We start from the raw sequence: 23,496 nt of genomic DNA, 5'->3' as shown, positions 1-23,496 counted from the left end.
AAGTGTATTTGTTATCTGCCAGGACTCAAAACATTTTATTTTTAATAAAATAGGGTTGTATGATCCTGAACAAAAAATATAAATAAAATCCATTAATATTTTGTATATATTTTCTTTTGTAAGTGTCTCAGGAGAGGCATATACTCATGCTAGTCTTTTAGTATTGTCAGTGCTCCTTTTGTTATTGTTATTTTTCCATTACTATTACATTTTAGGAATCTAATACTAGCTGTTTTGTTGCATAATTATCTTTTTTTAAGAATCCAGTGCTTTTTTATATTATTTACTCAAGGAAATTTCATTTGTGAAATACAATAAACAGTCAGGCCATGAAGCAACAACAACGTACCCACACATATATCACCACCCCCTTCTCCCCCTTACACAAACAGACCTATTCAATGACTCACAAACATGCTATCATGGTGCACTGGTGGTGTGAAAGCATGTACACACACATGTGTGTGTCTGAGTGCACGTCTGTGTGCATTTTTGCGTGTGCGTTTGTCAGCAGCATGGCATAGCCCAGCCTCGGAAGGAATGGCAGGACTCTGAGTTGGGGGACAGGCTCGGAGTGAACAAATCATGCTAATTGTTTTGGGAAGGCTGTGAAAGTTAGACCCAAGATGAAGGCAGAGAAGGAGGCTTTCTCTTGGGCATCAGCCGCTTTTGCAGCACCTCTCCTCTTGATTCTTGCGGTTCTGATTCACTCAGGTAAGAGGGACAAATGTCAATTTATATTCAATGACAACGCCACACTGTTGGCCTTGATCGCGAGCTTATGGCGTTGTACTGGCTGCAGGTCAAATAAATGATTTCAAGTTTTATATTGTCTGTATTGTATAAGATATTTTGAGAACTTTAATGTTATAGCACTTTTGGGCACTTCTGACTTACTAATAATGTATGAATCCCATACAAGGTAACAAAATATGAAATCAAGCAGCAAGCAAATTATTTTAAAGCTTTCTTTTAAGCTAATGTCACCTTTTTGAGCTTTTCAATTTGACTCATTTCTCATTTTGGATGGTTTAGACACTTTTGACATTTTACTAACTATTTGTAACTTTGTAACTAGATGACAACTAATTATCATTAGATTATTAGTAGACCAGTAGAATGTTAGACTGTTTGTTTGAAGTTGACATGTAGTTGCTTATAAAGTTACTTATAGCCTGTTGGTGGATCATCAAAATAAAGAGTTAGCAGATATTAATCAGACAGTATACTAATATTCCAAAGAGAGTTATCTGATGTGTAGTTGCAAAGTTATAGTTAGTAGAAGGTCTAAAGTGGACAATCAAAATAAACGGTAAACCACAAAATGTGAAAATGTAACTTTTTTTGTATGAAATGTTTTGCTTGAATTTAGTATTTTTTCATGTAATTACATTAGAGCATAAGAAACAATTGGGAAAACATTTTTGAAAAATCTTACACTTTTATTTATGTTATGCTATATCCACTGTAGTGGACACCAGTTGTTAAAAAAAAACAAAAAAAAAAAACTTTTTTTCATTTACCAATCAATTTTTAGGTTTCAGAATTTGTTTAATAACCAAACTTTGTATAAAGATGATTCTCAACTGTTATGATAACAGAAGGAATTGGTGTACCATTTTACTTTATGCAAAATGTGGTTCACATGGGCATAAATGGGTAGTCCCATTCATTACAATGTATCTATGCACTGTTTCTAATTTGCATAATGTAATCTTGGTGCACAGGTGTCCTCTACATTTTGAAATCAATACCCTGTGTTGTGACAGAAAGTCATATTTTGATTAGACAACCCATAACATTTTCCTGAGATATTGATTTATGACAAAATTTTGAAAATTATCATATTTCATTAGTGTCAAATATATATATATATATATATATATATATATATATATATATATATATATATATATATATATATATATATATATATATATATATATATATATATATATATATATATATATATATAAATGATATATAAATGAGAAGTTTTTGTCCTGGTGAAAGTATCTCTGGTGTCCTTTTATCTTGGAAAAGCCCTGAATGTGCTATTTACAGGACATCCAGACTGTGACATGTATGGTGTCAGAGAAAATATAATGTCCCCAATAGTGGACAAAGTGTTTTGCTTCATTAATAAATGGTTTAAAATTTAGCTAAATAATGTCATTCATACCAATTCAATGTTACAAAATGTATAAAAAAATAAAAATAATAAAAAAAAACAAATATTTCTAACACACACTCAAGTGAAAATGAAAAATAACATAAAAAGACCCACGTGATGCTGTGTTTCTGTGATCTTTAAGTGTTTATCCAGATCTGCCCAACAGCATCAGGGCAGATTGAGACAATATAGTAGAAGGACAAAGTTAGTTGGATACTTCATATTCCTATTTACAACATGAAAACCCTTTCCTGTTCTCACATCATGGCTAGTTTAGAAGCTGTTTGTGTTGTACAATTGGCCAATGTTACCATCAACAGAGCCACAGGAGCCCGGTGTGTCACTTTTCATCTCATCACACTGATTGTTTGTTGCTCTGTGGGCCCTTTTCATTCCAGGAAATTGGGCCAAACAATTCAAGCTTTTGTGTTCTCGTCTCTGGCAGGCCTTTCGCACTGTAAGCAGTTACCAAGGAGATGGGCTGTTTCCACACAGGCTTTATTCTGCTGCTTATCAGAGAAAGACAATACTTTACATTAAGTTACTTAAGGCTTTAAAATGCGATCCACTACAAATATTTATTGTACAGTACAGAAAAAAAAAATTTTAAACATTGATTTTTATTATTACCACGAATGGCATAAATAACAGACTGATAAGAAAAACAGACAGTGTGAAAATGTAGCACAATAATTTTTCAACATTATTGTGTTTGGTTGGACTGTTTTTGACATCAATAACAAAAGCTCCTTCAAAGAAATGAATGTATATACAGTATAACATAGCCTGACAAGCCAGACCCACATCAAGATGTTTGGTCTGGAAACTCACCATAGACAGGGCTCAATCTGAGGGGCGGGATAAACGGTTGTCTTTCAAACTCCCTTTGCACGCGATAGGATAGCGCTACAACTAACCAGAGCAACGAAGGTGAAACAGAGCTTGTTGATAGATTAAACATTCGCCGTATCCGGTCGGCAAAACTCCGAACACATCTTCCCTTCTTAAGAATGACTTCAGTGCCGTTCTTTGTTCTTTTCTCAGAGAAAAGCTCAACTCCAAGTCTTCCAGAGTTGCGGTCAAAGCTGATTCGAATGACCGTCGTTCGCCAGTTTCTGTGTTTACTAGAAGCACGCAAGCGCAACTCTGATGTCATTATGTTAAGCCCCGCCCACCGACTCTATACACTATGTGATTGGCCCTTCAAGAGCTTGGCGTTTACAGCTCAGAAGGGTATTGAGAGTAGCTAGACAACACTTGCGGGAAGATTAGATTTTCCGCCGCTAGGGTGCGTCTAGATTTCTAGGCTAAGTATAACATATCATGTTACAAAAGATTTCTATTTTAAAGGGGGGGGTGAAACAATCAGTTTCAGTCAATCTCATGTCAATCTTTAGTACCTATAGAGTAGTATTGCATCCTTCATATCTCCGAAAAGTCTTTAGTTTTTTTTATATTTATAAAAGAAAGATAGGCTGTACCGAGTCTTTCCGGAAAAAAACGAGCGCCTGGAGGCGTATCGTGTGGGCGGAGCTAAAGTATGACGAGTGCGGAGCTACTGCACGAGAGCTTCTGAAAGCTGACATCGTCATTTGTGGAAAAGAAAACGTTACCCTAATAAACCATGGCTATCAATCAGATTCAACTAATACATATATGATCCAGAATCAGATCCGGAGGATTAAATCAATTAAACAGGAGAAACAGCAACAGCAGGACGTCCGTCTCTGGTATGTACTGTATTTAGTGGCCTGTCAACATTTGTGTGCGTTTACTGGTTTATGATGACATGATTTGGTTTATGGACTATTGTATGCGACTAAACCTGAGCAGTAGCAAGCAAAACAGTTTTGCACGTCAGATGTATAAAAAAACAATGGAGTAACGTTAGCGCATTTGAATGAAGAAGCACGCTTTGTGAGAACGTCCCCTAGCCTAGCTTTATGTTTGGGTGGTTTTACAATAAACACACTGACATATTAGTCAGCTAAACAAATGTATTTAAACACACCATACATCGCATGCTCCATTGATAAATTAACTAACATTATACACAATCGTGTTGTTTACTGATGTTTACTTACGCGACGATAGCCAACATAGACATTTGAAGCCAGTTTTACTCACTGCTAGTCCTGTGACAGCAGTGACCGTCGATATCCACTATTGCGACACGACTGAAGCGTGATGTTGTGACGCTTCTTGTAATTTCTGCGTTTAAATCGGTTCAAATGCAGCACTGCCTTCCTGGAATGCTGTGCGGGCGTGTTAAAGTTGTTTAATAAAGTCAGGAATAAAGTGGAGCGCAGCGCGACAGAAGTATTGCGCGGACGAGTGGATCTGCACCTTGAGAGCAGTGTTTATGGGGCGTGCATTTGCTCTTTCAACGTCAAGCAGACCCATACTAGAAAAAACTCTCTGAAACTTGTGAGAAACCAGAAGGAGTATTTTTGACACAGAAATACTCCATCAAACGTCCAACTTAGTCCATGTTTAGGATAGGAATCCAAGTCTTTAACAGTGTAAAAAGCTCAGTGGTATGCATGAAACAGCATTCCCCCCCCCCCCCCCCCCAAAAAAAAATGCTAATCTTTTGAACTTCTATTCATTAAAAACATATGTAAAAAATAAAAAAAAATCAGTTTCCACAAAAAAATTTAAAAAGCTGTTTCAACACTCATAATAATGAGAAACTGAAGACTGAAGTAATGATGATGAAAACTCAACTCTGCCACCACAGGAATAAGTTACATTTTAAAATGTATTAAAATAGAAAACTTTTTATTTTGTGATAATATTTCACAATATTAAAATGTTTTACTATTTTTGATCAAATGAATGCTGACGTTCAGCAAAGAAGACATTAAGAATTTGCCACCCCCAAACTTTAAAGCAGTTGTGTATATTGCTAAAATAACTAGTTCCTTTATTATTATTATTATTATTATTATTATTATTATTATTATTATTATTATTATTATTATTATTATTGTTGTTGTTGTTGTTGTTGTTGTTGTTATCTGAGCCTATCGGAACAGACCTGTGATTCATTTTTGGACTGTTACCTAGCCATTTGCTATGTGATTTGATGAGTCAAAATCTGAAAAGGCTCAGTTGTAAAGGGTGTTTTAGGCTGTGCAAGTATCCTGTATGAAGGTTATGGTGTTTTTTTCTGTCTGTCAATGGGATCTGATGAGTATTATTATGGCTTCATTTGCACAAGATTGCAGTGAAGTAAGACAGAAGGCAGGGAGAGTCTTAACAAACTGACACATTAAGTGTAATCTTCCCTGTGTGTGTAGAAACAATAATAAGGGGACCGCTAAATCTACGCACTACTGAACAATCATCTAAAGTGAACACATATGGAACTTAAAGTCTAAATAATATGGAAACTAATCACATTTTTAACCCTCGAATGCTCCTCAGTCATTTTTGACAAACCTTACTGGAATGGTACAAAACTTGATAAAAGGTAGGTTAAATGGTTCTGGGGGAAAAAATAGGCACACTTGCACTCCTCACATTAAAAAATGACCACATTGAACGAATTTCATCTAGTGGAAACCTTTGCTTTACGGTGGCCCAGTAGTGCAGCCGTACTAAATTAAACCACAACACAACGGAAACGCCCCTTTCTTGCAATCGACCTAAAGCTTTCATTCCGTCTCTAACCAATCAACACTCAATGCATAGAACCCGTCCTCAGATGTACGTCACAATAAAGAAGTCGCCACTTCCATTACATAGCGACTTTAAAGACTTTAAAGATTGAAATGCCTAATTTACTTAATGTCTTGATCTTTAAAGATCTGGGCCTGTATTTGTCAAACATCTTAGAATTACTCACAAGAACACTGCTAAGAATTGACTTAAAGGGTTACTTCAGCGATTAGCATATGGCTTTGTATCAGTAGAAACCCTGGAGTATATTCAAATTATTGTGCTTTCCCCCCTCATATCTCCCTGAGACAAGAGATTTATGCATTTTATTTCTAGAAAAATTCCTCCTATGATGCAAATTGACGATTTTTGCATCATAGGAGGAATGTTTGGCCAAAGGCTAAAGACTACAGCCAGCAGAGGGAGCCATTTCCGCATGTTTTGAATTCGCGCATGGGGGATGGGAGATTACACTCAGCTTGCAGGGAGAGCTCAGCTCAGCTACAGGATTATTTAAACGGAGCTATGGTGAGCAATGTAAGTCTTTTAACTTCTCAAATTAATTTCTATGAAAGTTAAGCTTGTAAAGGCATGAACTGAAAAGCGCCAAACTGAACTCGCGTTGTGAATGTATGCCGCGAGTGTAGTCGCGATTACCTCAGCTCTCATCACTCGTGCAGTTAGTGCTCAGTGCTGTGATACTCGCGCGGTGACTCACTCATTATATTGAACAGACAAGTTCAGTTTTTAATTGTAGTGTCTTCTCTAACTCAGTCACTGTAATCAAGTTGGTGGCGTTGGGGAATGGCACAGGGCAGCGAAGCATTCTGGGAATTGTAGTCTTTCATCCCCATGGGACAAAAATAGATTTTCTGTCTTTTCTCAGTCTAGAAAGCACCAAATTCAAAAATAATTTCACATTTCTACTGCATTGATGACCCAGTTCAAATACAGATTCATCTTCCCAGCACTGAAGTACCCCTTTAAAAGTAAAAAAAATCTTGGCTCAAAGCTGCGCTTAAAGTGTAGGACTAAATCTTAAGTGCTAGTCTTAGAGTGGATTTACGACAATTTGCTGTGCCACAAATGGAATTTTGGATGATGTCATAGGCATGAACCAATCACTGAATAGATGTCCTTATTTAAGAATATCCTCAGATAAATTCACATTGAATGGTGAAATTCCTAAGAGTTAAAAAAGCCGGTTCATGACACCTTTAAAACTGTGTGATCCAAATTAATGGACGTTTTATAAGCATTTCATACACAAATCTTTTTGGTAACACTTTATTTTACACTATCCTTTTTACATTACTGTGGTAATAACAGTACACTATTTGTAATTACATGCATCTAACCCAACCCTAACGCTAGTAAGTATACTGTTAATTAAAATTACAAAGCACTTAAACACTCTCAGAAAAAAAGGTACAGTGCTGTCACTGGGGCGGTACCCTGAGGCAGAAAATAAAAAGGTACATCTTTGTACCTTACTCACCCCTAAATGGTGCAAATTAGTACCTTAAAGGTACATAGTGGAACCTTAAAGGTACATATAGTACCTTTTTGGTTTTGTACCTTAGGGTACCACCCCAGTGACAGAAATGTACCTTTTTTCTGACAGTGAAGGTATGTAACAAGAACACCTTAAAACATAATAAGGCATACATTTAGGCATATATATTTATTTTGATTTGCAGCAAGATCAGGTAATGACTGTATGAACTTGATAATGATGTCACAATGACTGACTTGATCTCTTCACATTTTGACAAACTAACATTAATCGTATAAAGCAGATATTTAATAGATGTTCATGTCACAGCATGTGTTCAGGGGGTGAACATAACCAGTTCTGAGACACTGATCAGAGGGACAGTAGGTGGAGAAGCTCTGCTGTCTGTTCGATACTCAAGCACCAGTCTGGATCCTCCTGTAATCAAATGGCAGCTGAAGAGAGACAAACCAGTTACAGTGGTCCAGTCTATTGGCACAGAGATCATTGGTAACCTGCGGCCGGAATACAGAGACCGTATCATTGTGTTTGAGAATGGTACACTGCTCCTGCATAACCTCAGGCTGTCTGATGAGGGCACTTATGAAGTAGAGATCTCCATAACCGACGACACCTTCACTGGAGAGGGCAGCATCGACCTGACGGTGGACGGTAAGACTCTAGTTTAAGAAATTTTTAAAGACATTGTAAACACTTGGGAATCATTATGATACCATTAAATCACACTAATAAAATCATGGCGGATGTTTTACCAGAGCCAATCTCTAAGCCACACGTCCTCATGGTCACTTCCACTGTTCTGGAACTGACAGAGAATTTCACACTAAACTGCACCCATGACACGGGCACAAAGACCACCTATGGCTGGGCAAAAGGTGGCCATCCTTTACTAAATGAGACCCGTTTGCTGCTGTCATCAGACCAGAAGATTCTGACCATCACACGCGTTCAGATGGTCGATGATGACGTCTACAGTTGTATGGTGGAGAACCCTATTAGTAGCATGAGAAGTTTGCCAGTCAAGCTCACAGTTTACAGTAAGAATGGGAACATTTAAACATCACTTTTAAATACACTGATACTGTATTATACACCCATCAGGCAAAACATTATGACCAGTGAACGGTGAAGTGATTAACATTGATTGTCTCTTCATCACGGCACCTGTTAGTGGGTGGGATATATTAAACAACAGGTAAACATGTTGTCCTCAAAGCTGATGTTGTGGGGTGTTCTCTATCAAAAGTGGTCTAAGGAAGGAACAATGGTGAACCGGCGGCAGGGTCATTGATGCACTAGGGGAGCAAAGGCTGGCCTGTGTGGTTTGATCAAACAGACGAGCTACTGTAGCTCAAACTGACCATGAAGTTAAAGGAGCTGTATGTAAGAAATGTATTTCAATTAATCTTAAAATGGCCCTGATATGTCACTAGACATTAAGAAATCATGTTAAAGGGTTAGTTCACCCAAAAATGAATTTTTTTAGGGTCATTAATGACCCTAATATCATTCCACACCCATAAGACCATGGAGGTCATCTTCGGAACACATAAGATATTTTATATATTTAGTCAGAGAGTGTATCCAAGTGTATGCACACTATACTGTCAATGTCCAGAAAGGGAATAAAAGCATCATCAAAGTAGTCCATATATGAGATCTTTTAGTTAATTAGAATCTCTTGAAGCTTAGAAAATATATTTTGGTTCATTAATGACATCAGTTTCGTTTTTGGGTGAACTAACCATTTAATTTCAAATACTTATATCACAGAAAACAGTAGTCCGGCCAGGAGATTGTCATTTAAAAGTTGTTGTTGCAGCCCTCAAATGATGTTGATGTTAACATGTTTTGTTTTGGCCTGAAGCTCCACCCTCCAACTATCTACCAATCAGGAAGTCAGTAGTGTTTCGGCATCCAGGTTGCCAGCTCTGCTCTAGTTACCACAGCTGCAGCTACAAACGTTCCTGCTGGATCCTGGAGCCTATCTGGCAACCTCGAGCCAAGGGGTGAGGGGGAGAGGGGATACAGCGCTCTACAGTCGTCTGAAAGTGATTTCAGTACCAGTTTTGGCCACAATCTTACATACACTTCCTTTAAAGGGATAGTTCACTTTGAAATAAAAATTGTATATGTTTTAGCTTACCTCATGGGCATCCGAGATGTAGGAGTATTTGTTTCCCCAGTAGTTTCAATTTTTATCATTTTAGGTCAAACCGTTCTTGTCTGTACCTCACATAATGCAGGTCTATGGTCACCACCTCAAAGAGCATACACAGAGAAGTCCAAATTAAACAATCCCCCATCGTAAGTACACACTGATGGCCTAAGACACGAAACGAGCGGTTTGTGTGAGAAAACGAACAGTATTTATATCGTTTTTACCTCTTGTACACCACTGCGTCCGACTGATCCGAGGGCACGCGTGCGTGTTTCCTGTTGTGACATTCGCGCGTTCTGGCTTTAGTCTGCGCAAGCGCAGAAAGCGCCGGAAGTGGATCTCTTGCGCATGTACGTCTCGACGTAAAAGAAAACAATTACGTATGCTTGCGCAAACTCATCCGGGAGTGGTGAGTTTTCACAAATTCCCAATTTATGAGCGTGCTCTCTTGGAGTTATGGTTGATTGCTCTTCGGCTGGATATCAACACACCCATAAAAGTACTAAAGTTGTGGAGGGTCTGCAGCGATCATTTTTCCCCTGATGATTTTACAAAGCAAGGAGTGGATCGCATAGTACTGACTTACCTACCTATAATCGTTGCAATAATAATAAAAAATACAACACATTACTCATTCTATTGACAGCGTGCCATTGGGTCCCTCTGGCCTTGGACGTTGCCTCCAGTTTATATGTGGAAATCTAAACACAACGTGCAAAACGCTGCGACTCAACAGCGGAGAAAACTCAGGATCTTTAGTTAGGCAGGTGTGTGATGCGATACTGTCAATGTCCTCGTCGTCGTCTTGTAGTTGTGGCATTGCTATGTTCCATTTGTGACAACATATGCTCTCCACTTCTGTTGGCATCTCACAACTCTTGCTACAAGAACACCACCAATTTTATAGAGATCTCTGTCTCTCTGAGGCATGAAGACGTGCTGATGCAGTGGAGGCTTCCTCCATCGCTCTGAGTTCTTGATCAGTGTATTCTGGTTCAAATAAATATGATTGTGAAAAGAAATTCAACGTTGTCTGTTAATATATCGAAATCTTCTTCCATTGCGATGTCCTGTACGTCTAATTATGTTTAGATCTTCTCAGTGAAAGGTAACACTTCCCAAATTTCTGTGCATTGTGCAAACAATGAGAGACGTACACGCGCGAGAGATCCACTTCCGGCATTTTTCGCGCTTGCACAGACTAAAGCCAGAACGCGCGAATGTCACAACAGGAAACACGCACGCGTGCCCTCGGATCAGTCGGACGTAGTGGTGTATAAGAGGTAAAAACGATATAAATACTTTTCGTTTTTTCACACTCTTTCACACAACTGCTCGTTTCGTGCCTTAGGCCATCAGTGTGTACTTACGATGGGGGATTGTTTAATTTGGACTTCTCTGTGTATGCTCTTTGAGGTGGTGACCATAGACCTGCATTATGTGAGGCATAGACAAGAACGGTTTGACTTAAAATTATCAAAATTTAAACTACTGGGGAAACAAATACTCCTACATCTCGGAAGCCCATGAGGTAAGCTAAAACATATCAAAATGTAATTTCAAAGTGAACTATCCCTTTAATGCAGATTCTGATAGAAATGTGTCAGTTTGTTGCATATGGGCCTGCATAGCCACAGACCAGTCAGGGTTCCCATGCTGACACCTGTCCACCAACAGTGCACAAGCTCCAACAATCAACAAGTGAGCATCAGAACTGGACCATGGAGCAATGGAAGAAAGTGGCCTGGTCTGATGAATCCCATTTTCTTTCATATCATGTGTATGGCTAGGTGCATATGCGTCACTTTCCTGGGGAACACATGGCACCAGGATGCACTATGGGAACAGTGGAGGCATTGTGATGCTTTGGGCAATGTTCTGCTGGAAAACCTTGGGTCCTGCAATTCATGTGGATGTTACTTTGACACATACCACCTACCTAACCATTGTTGCAGACCATGTAAACATCTGTTAGAAACAACACTCACTGGAGGCTGTGGCCTCTTTCAGAAGGATAATGTGCCCTGCTGCAAAGCTAAAATGGTTTAGTAATGGTTTGAGGAGCACAACAAAAAGTTTCCTATATCTCAAACCAATATGTGGGATGTGATGAACAAACAAGTCCGATCCATGGATCTCGCAGCTTACACGATTTAAAGGATCTGCTGCTAACATCTTGGTGCCAGATACCACAGTACACCTTAAAGGTCCATGCTTTGATGGGTCAGGGCTGTTTTAATTGCAAAAGAGGGACCAACACAATAATAGTCATAATGTTATGCCTGATTGGTGTATATTCTACAAATATGTTCATGTAATATTAGCAGTTCTTTAGGAAACAAAATGGTTGAAAATGTTCTTGTTTTCAGAAAGGAGCTCCCTTTATATCATATTGTCTACAGTTGGCATCTTCCTTCTCGTCACCCTTGTAACCATGTGTGCTTGCTGGAGGCCATCAAAAAAGTATGAATTTATTTTTCTTTTAGATTTCTTTTAGATCTATTTCCACTCAGCCATCAAGTTAACACTATTAGTGTAAATTAACATGTCGCCATACTTTCATCGACAGGTCAAAAAAACAGAAGTCTAAAACTATTATACCAAGAACCATTCCACAAAACCATCACATCAGGTATCATGATGTCATGCCTGAGGGTATGTATATATTCAATGAAATCATGTTGTTATTTAATATTTATTGAATGATCATCAAAATAAATACACCCTGGCTAATAAGGTTACTTTACTGATACTACTTGATTGATTATATATATATATATATATATATATATATATATATATATATATATATATATATATATATATATGTATATATTGTTGCATAGTTTTCTCTATTTTTATATATTATATTTTATTATATTATATTATATTATATTATATTATATTATATTATATTATATTATATTATATTATATTATATTATATTATATTATATATATTTGGAGTGGTTAAAGATGATTGCATGTAATCTGGATTACGTAATCAGATTCCAAACACTTACACTACACTTACTTTTTTATTGATCACGATTAGATGTTATTCTGACCATGGCATTCAAATATTCATTGATTCTCACTACTGTTTTATTTTTATATTGCAAATGTTCCTTTCTAAAAATGCTACTGCTTGTATGTTCAGAAGGTCTTCCACACTGAAATCGGAGACTCAGCATTTTATTTGATTGGATTAACAGAAATCAAACACTTTAAGTGTTTTCTAAACATTGCAACATTGCATATCTAATTACCTACTGATTAACACATTCATTATTATTTGAATTATCACTCAGCTTCAGTGAGTTATCTAACCAAATGTCTTCAGAAGTCTCATATTTAAATCCAATGCAGGGATTCCCATATACTTTTTTGTCAGCTGAAATTTATTTGACCTAATATATTTGCTTCAAGTGCCCACTGAGATTTTAATTTGTAAATTAGGTTAAAAAAATAAATAAATAATATATATATATATATATATATATATATATATATATATATATATATATATATATATATATATATATATATATATATATATATATATTGTATATATACATACATTTATACATACAATATATATATTGTATATATACATTTAATATATTAAACTTTCATATATTTCAGATTCATTGCACACCAACTGAAATATTTCAGGTCTTATATTGTTTTAATACTGATGATTTTGGCATACAGCTCATGAAAACCCCAAATTCCTATCTCAAAAAATTAGCATATTTCATCCGACCAATAAAAGAAAAGTGTTTTTAATACAAAAAAAGTCAACCTTCAAATAATTATGTTCAGTTATGCACTCAATACTTGGTCGGGAATACTTTTGCAGAAATGACTGCTTCAATGCGGCGTGGCATGGAGGCGATCAGCCTGTGGCACTGCTGAGGTGTTATGGAGGCCCAGGATGCTTCGATAGCGGCCTTAAGCTCATCCAGAGTGTTGGGTCTTGCGTCTCTCAACTTTCTCTTCACAATATCCCACAGATTCTCTTTGGGGTTCAGGTCAGGAGAGTTGGCAGACCAATTGAGCACAGTAATACCATGGTCAGTAAACCATTTACCAGTGGTTTTGGCACTGTGAGCAGGTGCCAGGTCGTGCTGAAAAACAAAATCTTCATCTCCATAAAGCTTTTCAGCAGATGGAAGCATGAAGGGCTCCAAAATCTCCTGATAGCTGGCTGCATTGACCCTGCCCTTGATAAAACACAGTGGACCAACACCAGCAGCTGACATGGCACCCCAGACCATCACTGACTGTGGGTACTTGACACTGGACTTCAGGCATTTTGGCATTTCCTTCTCCCCAGTCTTCCTCCAGACTCTGGCACCTTGATTTCCGAATGACATGCAAAATTTGCTTTCATCCGAAAAAAGTACTTTGGACCACTGAGCAACAGTCCAGTGCTGCTTCTCTGTAGCCTAAAGTGGCTTGACCTGGGGAATGCGGCACCTGTAGCCCATTTCCTGCACACGTCTGTGCACGGTGGCTCTGGATGTTTCTACTCCAGACTCAGTCCACTGCTTCCGCAGGTCCCCCAAGGTCTGGAATCGGTCCTTCTCCACAATCTTCCTCAGGGTCCGGTCACCTCTTCTTGTTGTGCAGCGTTTTTTGCCACACTTTTTCCTTCCCACAGACTTCCCACTGAGGTGCCTTGATACAGCACTCTGGGAACAGCCTATTCGTTCAGAAATTTCTTTCTGTGTCTTACCCTCTCGCTTGAGGGTGTCAATGATGGCCTTCTGGACAGCAGTCAGGTCGGCAGTCTTACCCATGATTGTGGTTTTGAGAAATGAACCAGGCTGGGAGTTTTTAAAAGCCTCAGGAATCTTTTGCAGGTGTTTAGAGTTAATTAGTTGATTCAGATGATTAAGTTAATAGCTCATTTAGAGAACCTTTTCATGATATGCTAATTTTTTGAGAAATTTTGGAATTTGGGGTTTTCATGAGCTGTATGCCAAAATCATCAGTATTAAAACAATAAAAGACCTGAAATATTTCAGTTGGTGTGCAATGAATCTAAAATATATGAAAGTTTATTTTTTATCATTACATTATGGAAAATAATGAACTTCATCACAATATGCTATTTTTTTAGAAGGACTTGTATTATACACAGATCAGGCATAACATTATGACCACCTTCCAAATATTGTTAGTCCCCCTTTTGCTGCCAAAACAGCCTGGCTCGTCTGTCGTCGAGGCAGGACTCCACTAGACCCCCTGAAGTTGTGCTGTGGTATGTGGCACCAAGATGTTAGCAGCAGATCCTTTAAGTCCTATAGGTTGCAAAATGGGGCCTCCATGGACCGGACTTGTTTTTTCAGCACATTCCACAGATGCCCAATTGGATTGAGATTTGGGGATTTTGGAGGCCAAGTCAACAACACCTCAAACTTGTTGTGCTTCTTAAACCATTCCTGGACCATTTTTGCTTTGTGCCAGGGTGCATTATCCTGCTGAAAGAGGCCACAGCCACCAGGTAAAACCGTTTTATTTAAAGGGTGTACATGGTCTGCAATAATGCTTATGTAGGTGGTATGTGTCAAAGTAACATCCACATTAATGGCAGGACCCAAGGTTTTCCAGCAAAACATTGCCCAAAGCATCACACTGCTTCCGTCGGCTTGCCTTCTTCCCATAGTGCATCCTGGTGCCATGTGTTCCCCAAGTTAGTGACACACTCGGCCATTCATGTGATTCATCTGACCAGGCCACCTTCTTCCATTGCTCCGTGGTCCAGTTCTGATGCTCACATGCCCACTGTTGGCCCTTTTGGACAGGTGTCAGCATGGGAACCCAGACTGGTCTGCAGCTATGCAGTCCCATATGCAACAAACTGTGATGTACTGTGTATTATAACACGTTTCTATCAGTACCAGCATTAACTTCTTGAGTAATTTGAGCTACAGTAGCTTGTCAGTTTGATCGGTCCACACGGGCCAGCCTTCGCACCTCACGTGCATCAATGAGCCTTGGCCGCCCATTACCCAGCCGCCAGTTTACCACTGTTCCTTCCCTGGACCATTTTTGATAGATTGCGACCACTGCAGACCTGGAACACCCCACAAGAGCTGTATTTTTGGAGATGCTCTAACCCAGTCATCTAGCCATCACAAATTTAGCCCTTATTAAACTCGCTCAAATCCTTATGCTTGCCCAATTTTTCTGCTTCTAACAAATCAACTTTGAGGACAAAATGTTAACTTGCTGCCTAAAATATCCCACCCACTAACTGGTGCCGTGATGAAAAGATAATCAGTGTGATTCACTTCTTCTGTCAGTGGTCAAAATGTTGTGCCTGATGGTGTATTTATTATTATATTATATTATATTATATTATATTATATTATATTATATTATATTATATTATATTATATTATTTCTAATTGTTCATTTATATATCTAGATGATGTCATCCCAATAATGACTGATCATGAGCGAAGGAATCCTGTATCACTCTACATCTTAAAAGAGAAGGTATTATGACATCATGGTTTAATTTCCCTCTCCCAGCGCACCCACTTTATGGTTAAAAATAGCCTTTCAAGTGGATGAGTGGTCCATTACCTCAGTAGAGCTGTCTGTGAGTCATAGAGCAAAGGTTGAACCTAGAAACATCTGACTGCTTTAGAAACATTTCTTTGTATTTCACATTAAAATTCATGTTTTCACATATTCTAATATACAGAAGAATATGTTATGATGTTATTATATCTGTGTTACAAGAATAGCCTAGAAGTTTTCCATGTCTTGATAATACGAAAGTGCAATGATGTAGGCGTGTGGAGACTGTAAATGCCTGCACTTGACCTCCTCAGGATTCTCCTCCTGGTGAACCAGCATCAACATGTGAAACATGCAGCTCCATTAGCGGCAGCCCTCCAAGCTACAGCAGCTCACTACCTCCTCCATCTGACTTGCTTGAGCCTCCAGCACGGTCCTCTCGCAGATACCCTCGCACCTCTACCAAATCCCCACCACACCATCGCCGGAGGAAGGGACACAGTCAGAGCCCACCCGCCCCTTCCTCGCCCCACAACCGAGAGTCCGGTCGAGTCTCACAGTCCCCTGCGTCCTCGTCTCCAGCCAGGAAGCCTGAGGAGCCCTCCGCCTCCCCACAAGAACCCAAAGGCTCCCCAAAAACAAAGATGTCGATGCACTGAAAATGTCTGCCTAGTCCACATGCTGCAAAAAGTCAGATAATGAACTGCACAAATACTTTTGCATTAATGTATGTAAATATGTAAATACACATATATGTGTCTATACTCCATAATTATGCATTTCAAAATATTGTTTAGCTTCATCATGTTAAGAAGTTATATTTGAAAGCATATTGTGAATGTCGAGATGATCTAGCATGCAAGAGGCCAGATTTACTAACAGCTTGCACCAGTGCAAACTATCATCAGGATTTAATAATAATAATATAATAATTCATTTCATTTATATAGTGCTTTTCTAGGCACTCAAAGCACTTTACATAGAAGGGGGGAATCTCCTCAACCACCACCAATGTGCAGCATCCACCTGGATGATGCGACGGCAGCCATATTGCGCCAGAACGCTCACCACACACCAGATGATTGGTGGAGAGGAGACCATTAAGATTAAGAGGAGAGGCGTGATTAAGCCAATCAGGATAGGGGGAAGATTAAGAGGCCATGATGGACAGAGGCCAGTGGGCAAATTTGGCCAGGATGCCGGGGTTCACCCCTGCTCTTTATCGAAGGACATCCTGGGATTTTTAACGACCACAGTGAGTCGGGACCTCGGTTTAATGTCTCATCGAAGGACGGTGCTCTTTGACAGTACAGTGTCCCCATCACTATACTGGGGCGTTAGGACCCACACAGACCACAGCGTGATCGCCCCCTGCTGGCCTCACTAAAACCTCTACCAGCAGCTACCTGGTTTTCCCATTTGGTCTCCCATCCAGGTACTGACCAGACTCAGCCCTGCTTAGCTTCAGTGGGAAACCAGTCTTGGGCTACAGGGTGACATGGCTGCTGGTAAAATTTACTAAAGACAGTGAAAAATTTGTGCTGGAAAGGCATGAACAGATTTTATTATTTTGGCTGCCATTTGTAGGAGTTTCTAGCCTGACAAGCCAGACCCACATCAAGATGTTTGGTCTGGAATCTCACCATTGACAGGGCTCAATCCGAGGGGCGGGATAAACGGTTTTCTTTTAAACTCCCTCTGCACGCGATAGGATAGCGCTACAACCAACCAGAGCAATGTGAAGCGGAGCTAGCTAACAGATTAAACATTCGCTGTATCCGGTCGGCAAAACTCTGAACACATCTTCCCTTTTTAAGAATGACTTCAGTGCCGTTCTTTGTTCTTTTCTCAGAGAAAAGCTTCACTCCAAGTCTTCCAGAGTCGCAGTCAAAGCTGATTTGAAAGACCACCGTTCGTCAGGTTCTGTGTTTACTAGTAGCACGCAAACGCAACTCGGCCATCACTTTGTTAAGCCTCGCCCACCGACTCTATACACAATGTGATTGGCCTGACCAGAGTTTGGTTTTTACAGTTTAGAACTGTATTGAGAGTTGCTAGACGACACTCATGGCAGATTAGATTTTCCGACGCTAGGGTGCGTCTAGATTTCTAGGCTAAGGAGTTTCCCTTTCAGACTTGCAATGTATGGGAGGAGAGTATTTAAATGAATCATACAAGGTGATTTGCTAAGGTTTGCACTCATCAATTTACTGGTGTTTGTGCCATTATTTGACAGCCAAAAAAGCATATCCTAAACCAGACGCCTACTGGATGGTCATTTTGAAAATGATCCGGCTGTGTTTGTGTTCTTTAATTTGCAAGTCATCAGTAGATTGGTGCTTTTATTGAATTGCGCTTTCCTGCTAATTTGCTGTTTAGTAAATCTGGCCCTAGGTCACTTCACTCTCAGAGATGAGTCCTGCAATGTGATTGTTGGCTTGGCAAAGCTTTCAACATCCTTCAGTGTTTTGTGACATAGTGTTCTCAAACTGATTCAGTGGTTCCCAACCTGGTGTACGCTTCCCTCTTTGGAGGATATCAGAGTTTGAAAGGGGGTGTGGGAATTATATAGCCTGACAAGCCAGACCCACATCAAGATGTTTGGTCTGGAAACTCACCATAGACAGGGCTCAATCAGAGGGGCGGGATAAACGGTTGTCTTTTAAACTCCCTCTGCACGCGATAGGATAGCGCTACACCAACCAGAGCAACATCAAGGTGAAGCAGAGCTCGCTGACTGATTAAACATTCGCCGTATCCGGTCGGCAAAACTTCCCTTTTTAAGAATGACTTCAGTGCCGCTCTTTGTTCTTTTCTCAGAGAAAAGCTTAACTCCAAGTCTTCCAGAGTCGCGGTCAGAGCTGATTCGAAAGACCGCCGCCGTTTGCCAGTTTCTGTGTGGACTAGAAGCACGCAAGCGCAACTCGGCCGTCGTCATTATGGCCCCGCCCGCCGACTCTATATACGATGTGATTGGGCCTTCCAGATTCTGAGGAATACAGCTCAGATGGGTATTGAGAGTGCCTAGACGACACTTGCGGGCAAATTAAATTTGCTGCCGCTAGGGTGCGTCTAGATTTCTAGGCTAGGAATTATATGCTTTGAGGTCAAATAGGTATGCAAAATAACTACAACAGAACTTGACGATACTTTGGCATTTTGTTCTACAACGTAAATCATACACACATACCGAAAATGAGAATTTTGAAGCAGTTATGGTTATTTTTGACAAAGTATGTTAGCTAAGAAAGTTTGGGGTGTGAGTGTACAGTGTACATTGTAGAACAAAACATCAGAGTGTCTTCAAGTTACATATGTTTACCACAGGCTTTATTTTACTCCCATAGGACCCCATAGGAAAAATTGTGCATCAAGGGAGCATATCGACCGCAAAGGTCGCACTCCCGAGCACCCTTCTGAAATCTAAAATGACAATGACAAATGGGACATCCTACAAGCTTGTGGACTTAATGGACATGCGCATGTGGCAGTCATTGTAAGTCCACATGACCGGAAGTGCATATGAAGTATGTCATTTGGGACAGGGCCAATTCAGAGGCTGCATCCTTCAAAGGTCGATTGTGTCATCGTTGCAAGGCCAAGGCTGTCCCAATTTGAAGACTCCTTCAACTGTGGAATGAGTCTTATGGAATGAGTCTCCTTCAACAGTGTACAAGTGTAATTATTTATTTTATAGATTTAATATGATAAAAAAGAGGGGAATTGAATTCTGAATAAACCTACTGAATTTATATTTATTATAGTCGCTGCGTATTCGGTTAGGTCCAAAGACTGTAAAAAAAAATTATAATAATAATAGGTTACGTCTGGGGGAAAAATAGTATATTCTTGCAACTAAAACGAGTCTTTTTCCCACCAAACGTACATTTAGGAGCACATCGTTACTTCTCTGAAGCTACTCCTCTACTTTCTTTTTCGCTTTCTCTCTTAGGAAGTCTCTACCCACATCTTAACTCCACTCTCTTAGGATGTGAGGAAAGGAGACACCTGTGTATCCTCGCTCATGCCTCCTTAGAGAGTTGAGATGTCCTTCACGATGGACTCTACATCCTGAGCTGGAGAACATCAGATCGAGGAATCAATTGATCATCAATTTGAGTACTGAGAAGCCCCCATGGATCCTTTGCCTAGAACAGAAACACAATTGTTTTGAGAGAAATTGCAGAATTACACCTTTAAACTTAAAGGGGGGGTGAAACACTCAGTTTCAGTCAATCTCATGTCAATCTTGAGCACCTATAGAGTAGTATTGCATCCTTCATATCTCCGAAAAGTCTTTAGTTTTATCATATTTATAAAAGAAATATAGGCTGTACCGAGTCTTTCCGGAAAAAAACGAGCGCCTGGAGGCGTATCGTGTGGGCGGAGCTAAAGAATGACAAGCGCGCAAAGCGGTGACGTCCTCAAGCGTGGAGAAACCGGAGAAACCCATCGCTATCTCAGCTAATACAGATAATGATCCACAATCAAATCTGAGGGAGAAATAAATTGAACAGGAGAAACGGCAACATCAGGACGTCCGTCTCTGTGGTATGTAAGTTACTGTATTTAATGGCCTCTCCACATTTCTGTGTGTTTACTCGCAGTGTATGAGGACATGATTCGGTTTATGGACTATTGTATGCGACTAGACCTTAGAAGTAGCAAGCAAAACGGTTTTGCACGTCAGAATACTGTAACGTTATACAGAGAACAACAATGGAGTAACCGTTAACAGTTAGCGCATTTGAATGACGAAGCACGCGATCGTGTCGTTTACTGATGTTTACTCATGCGTCCGTAGCCAAAAGCACAGACATTTGAGGCAGTTTAAGTTAACTCACCGGCTGCTTCCAAAGCAGGACCGAAGCTTTAGCGCTGGGACTGCTCCGTCAAAAACACACTTCTTTGGTAGGATTTGGTAAAGTCCTGACAGCAGTGGTGTGGTGAAGCTTCCCGTCATTTCTGCGTTCAAATCGGTTCAAATGCAGCGCTGCCTTCCCGGAATGCTGTGCTGAAGCGTTGAAGTCGCTCGACGTCACCCATAGGAATAAAGTGGAGCGCGGCGCCACATAAGTGTTCACGGACGACTGGATCTGCACCTGAGAGACTGTTTACAGCGTGCTCTAGTCACGCGCGCGCGCACCCTACCGGGAGAAGAGCCCGTACAGCCCATACAAGGACCTTCCGCTCTTATTAACGTCAAGTAGACCCATACTCGAAAAAAACTCGCCGAAACTTGTGAGAAACCGGAAGGAGTATTTTTGACACAGAAATACTCCATCAAACATCCAAAATTAGTTTTTGAAACTTTGTCTATGTTTAGGATGGGAATCCAAGTCTTTAACAGTGTAAAAAGCTCAGTATGCATGAAACAGCATTTCACCCCCCCTTTAAGTATTGGGTTTAACTTACTCAAAAATCGAATTATACAAATGTCCAAAAAAAACAACAACACAAAACAGAAAAAAAATACAATAACTTTAAAGCAGTTCAAATGTTGACCTGTATCTTACTAGGATGTGATTATGTACCGTTTGTACTCTTTGTTATATACAGAAATGGTCCATTGTGAACATAGTCAATTTGTGAATAAAGCGTTGTTGTCAGACTATTTAATATAATGCTGCGTTCCAAGCAATCCGTAACCCATGTTTTTCCGACCTTCTACCCGTGAAAGTGCACTGGAACGGCTGTTAAACCCATGACTTCCCACCCGTGAACTCGTAGTAGATCGATGTACTCCCATTTACGAGTTTTGATGTCACATAGCACGCAAAACAACATATATAGCAGCCGCTACTGATGTGGTGTTTATGGAAGTCAAACATTAAAAACCAAATCGTTTATTAAAATAAGGTATTGCTCTAAAGTTATGTATCCGCAAATGTTATCAGCAGCTTTTCTAGTGTTATCTAGTTTACAGTCCATGGAATGCAAGAATAAATTAATACCAAGTAAATTTTCAAATATACAAATAACATAAAATAACAGCTTCTCTTGCCTTATGTGCCGTTATTCTCTCAACCGTTTCCCTCAAGTAAGCAAAGTAAGCATCTTTGACGATAGAAATGATTGTAAATTAGCATTAAGCCCTATATACGGTCCACCTTTGTTTACATAGCTACTGCAATTCCTTGCGCTCGGGCAATTTGCCGTGACTTTGCCTGGAACACTACAAAGTTGTGGATCATGTTTTGAAGTCAGAACTTACAGGCTCAAAAACCTGCCTGGAACGCAGCATAACTTTTTAAAAAAAAGTCCAGTACAAATGTTACTGTCACTCATCAGCAGCAGCTATCACAGACGCTAGGTGACAAGAATAATCATCCGTAGGTTAAACCCATCCCATTTGACAACGCTCGTTCCGACCTTTCGTGGACTTCGAAGGTGTGTCTTTTGAAGTTTGCATCCTTCAAAGGATGTAGCCTCTGAATTGGACGCAGCTAATACCGTATCACTTTAGCAACCAACCAGAATTCCCAACCAATACCTACGCACAACCCACAACACCCTGGCAACCACCTAGTAAGATCTGCATTTAAACAGCCCAAGGATTTAATTTTTTACAATTATTGCAAGGCTTTGTCAAACCAACAGTGAATGTTTGTCTTTCCTTTATTTAGTTTTTATTTTTTCTTTCTCTTAAAGAACATGAAGGCCTGTTTTAATTTGGTGAATGTAAATGACAAGTAGAGTTGATCTGTAAAGAAGATGTTAAATAAAATCTTGAGAAAGATCTAAATGCAATCTTTCACACATTTGATGAGATTTTGCAGTGTTTCACCGGCTAATAATCTGAGCATTATGTAATCGTGTCTCTCTCATTAAAGGTCATACTGTTCCTGAAAAGGGAGAGACAATGTGCCTGCTGATTCACACAAAAGACACAGTAGGCTCCTTGTTATGCATAGGCACGGCCGTTGAGAACAGGCATTGTAAAGGGAGCAGGCTTATCTTGTGTTGATTCATACCATGCATAAATGTATAAATTGGAGACAGAAACCCAAGAATGCTAATAACTTACCCTGTGGAAAAACAATGCCTCTAAAATAGTTTTTTCAGGCATGCACAAAAGATTTTAAAAAACTACAAAGAAAAACATATGTAGGACATTACATAACAACAATGGCTATTTAAAATGCCAATTTCCCTTCTTCTTGCGCATCTTTGTAGTGAGGTTTTTAATAAAAATATTATCTAACTAACTTACTCACTCGAATTTAAATTGATACACAATATATTTTTATATTAAGATTTTAGATTTTATTTATTTTATAGATTTAATATAATAAAAAGAGGGGAATTGAATTCTGAGTAAACCTACCAAATGTATATTTATTTTTGTCGCTGCGGATTTGGTTAGTTTCAAAGGGGGAAAGGGGAAAAGTTAAGTAGTATATACTTGGAACTAAAACGAGAAGATTCTTTTCCCCATCGAACGTAC

General features: G+C 39.4%; 1 protein-coding gene across 2 annotated transcripts; it reads left to right on the top strand.

Moving 5' to 3' along the window:
* Positions 1 to 439: 439 nt before the first annotated feature.
* hepacamb (hepatic and glial cell adhesion molecule b) lies at positions 440 to 22,813 on the top strand. Of its 2 annotated transcripts, XM_067437819.1 has the most exons (7): positions 442 to 714; positions 7,662 to 8,003; positions 8,108 to 8,389; positions 11,883 to 11,976; positions 12,083 to 12,168; positions 15,952 to 16,022; positions 16,364 to 22,813. In XM_067437819.1, the coding sequence occupies exons 1-7, from the start codon at positions 627 to 629 to the stop codon at positions 16,706 to 16,708; spliced, it is 1,308 nt and encodes a 435-aa protein (XP_067293920.1). In that variant the 5' UTR covers positions 442 to 626; the 3' UTR covers positions 16,709 to 22,813. The 2 variants fall into 2 exon arrangements, with proteins under 2 accessions (XP_067293921.1, XP_067293920.1); XM_067437820.1 differs by lacking the exons at positions 11,883 to 11,976; positions 12,083 to 12,168 and having other exon boundaries at positions 440 to 714.
* Positions 22,814 to 23,496: the final 683 nt, after the last annotated feature.

Source organism: Pseudorasbora parva, chromosome 3, assembly GCF_024679245.1.
Source record: "Pseudorasbora parva isolate DD20220531a chromosome 3, ASM2467924v1, whole genome shotgun sequence".
Lineage (NCBI taxonomy): Eukaryota > Metazoa > Chordata > Actinopteri > Cypriniformes > Gobionidae > Pseudorasbora > Pseudorasbora parva.
Note: the sequence above shows the minus strand (reverse complement) of the source record. Positions and strands in the feature narration are given on the sequence as shown.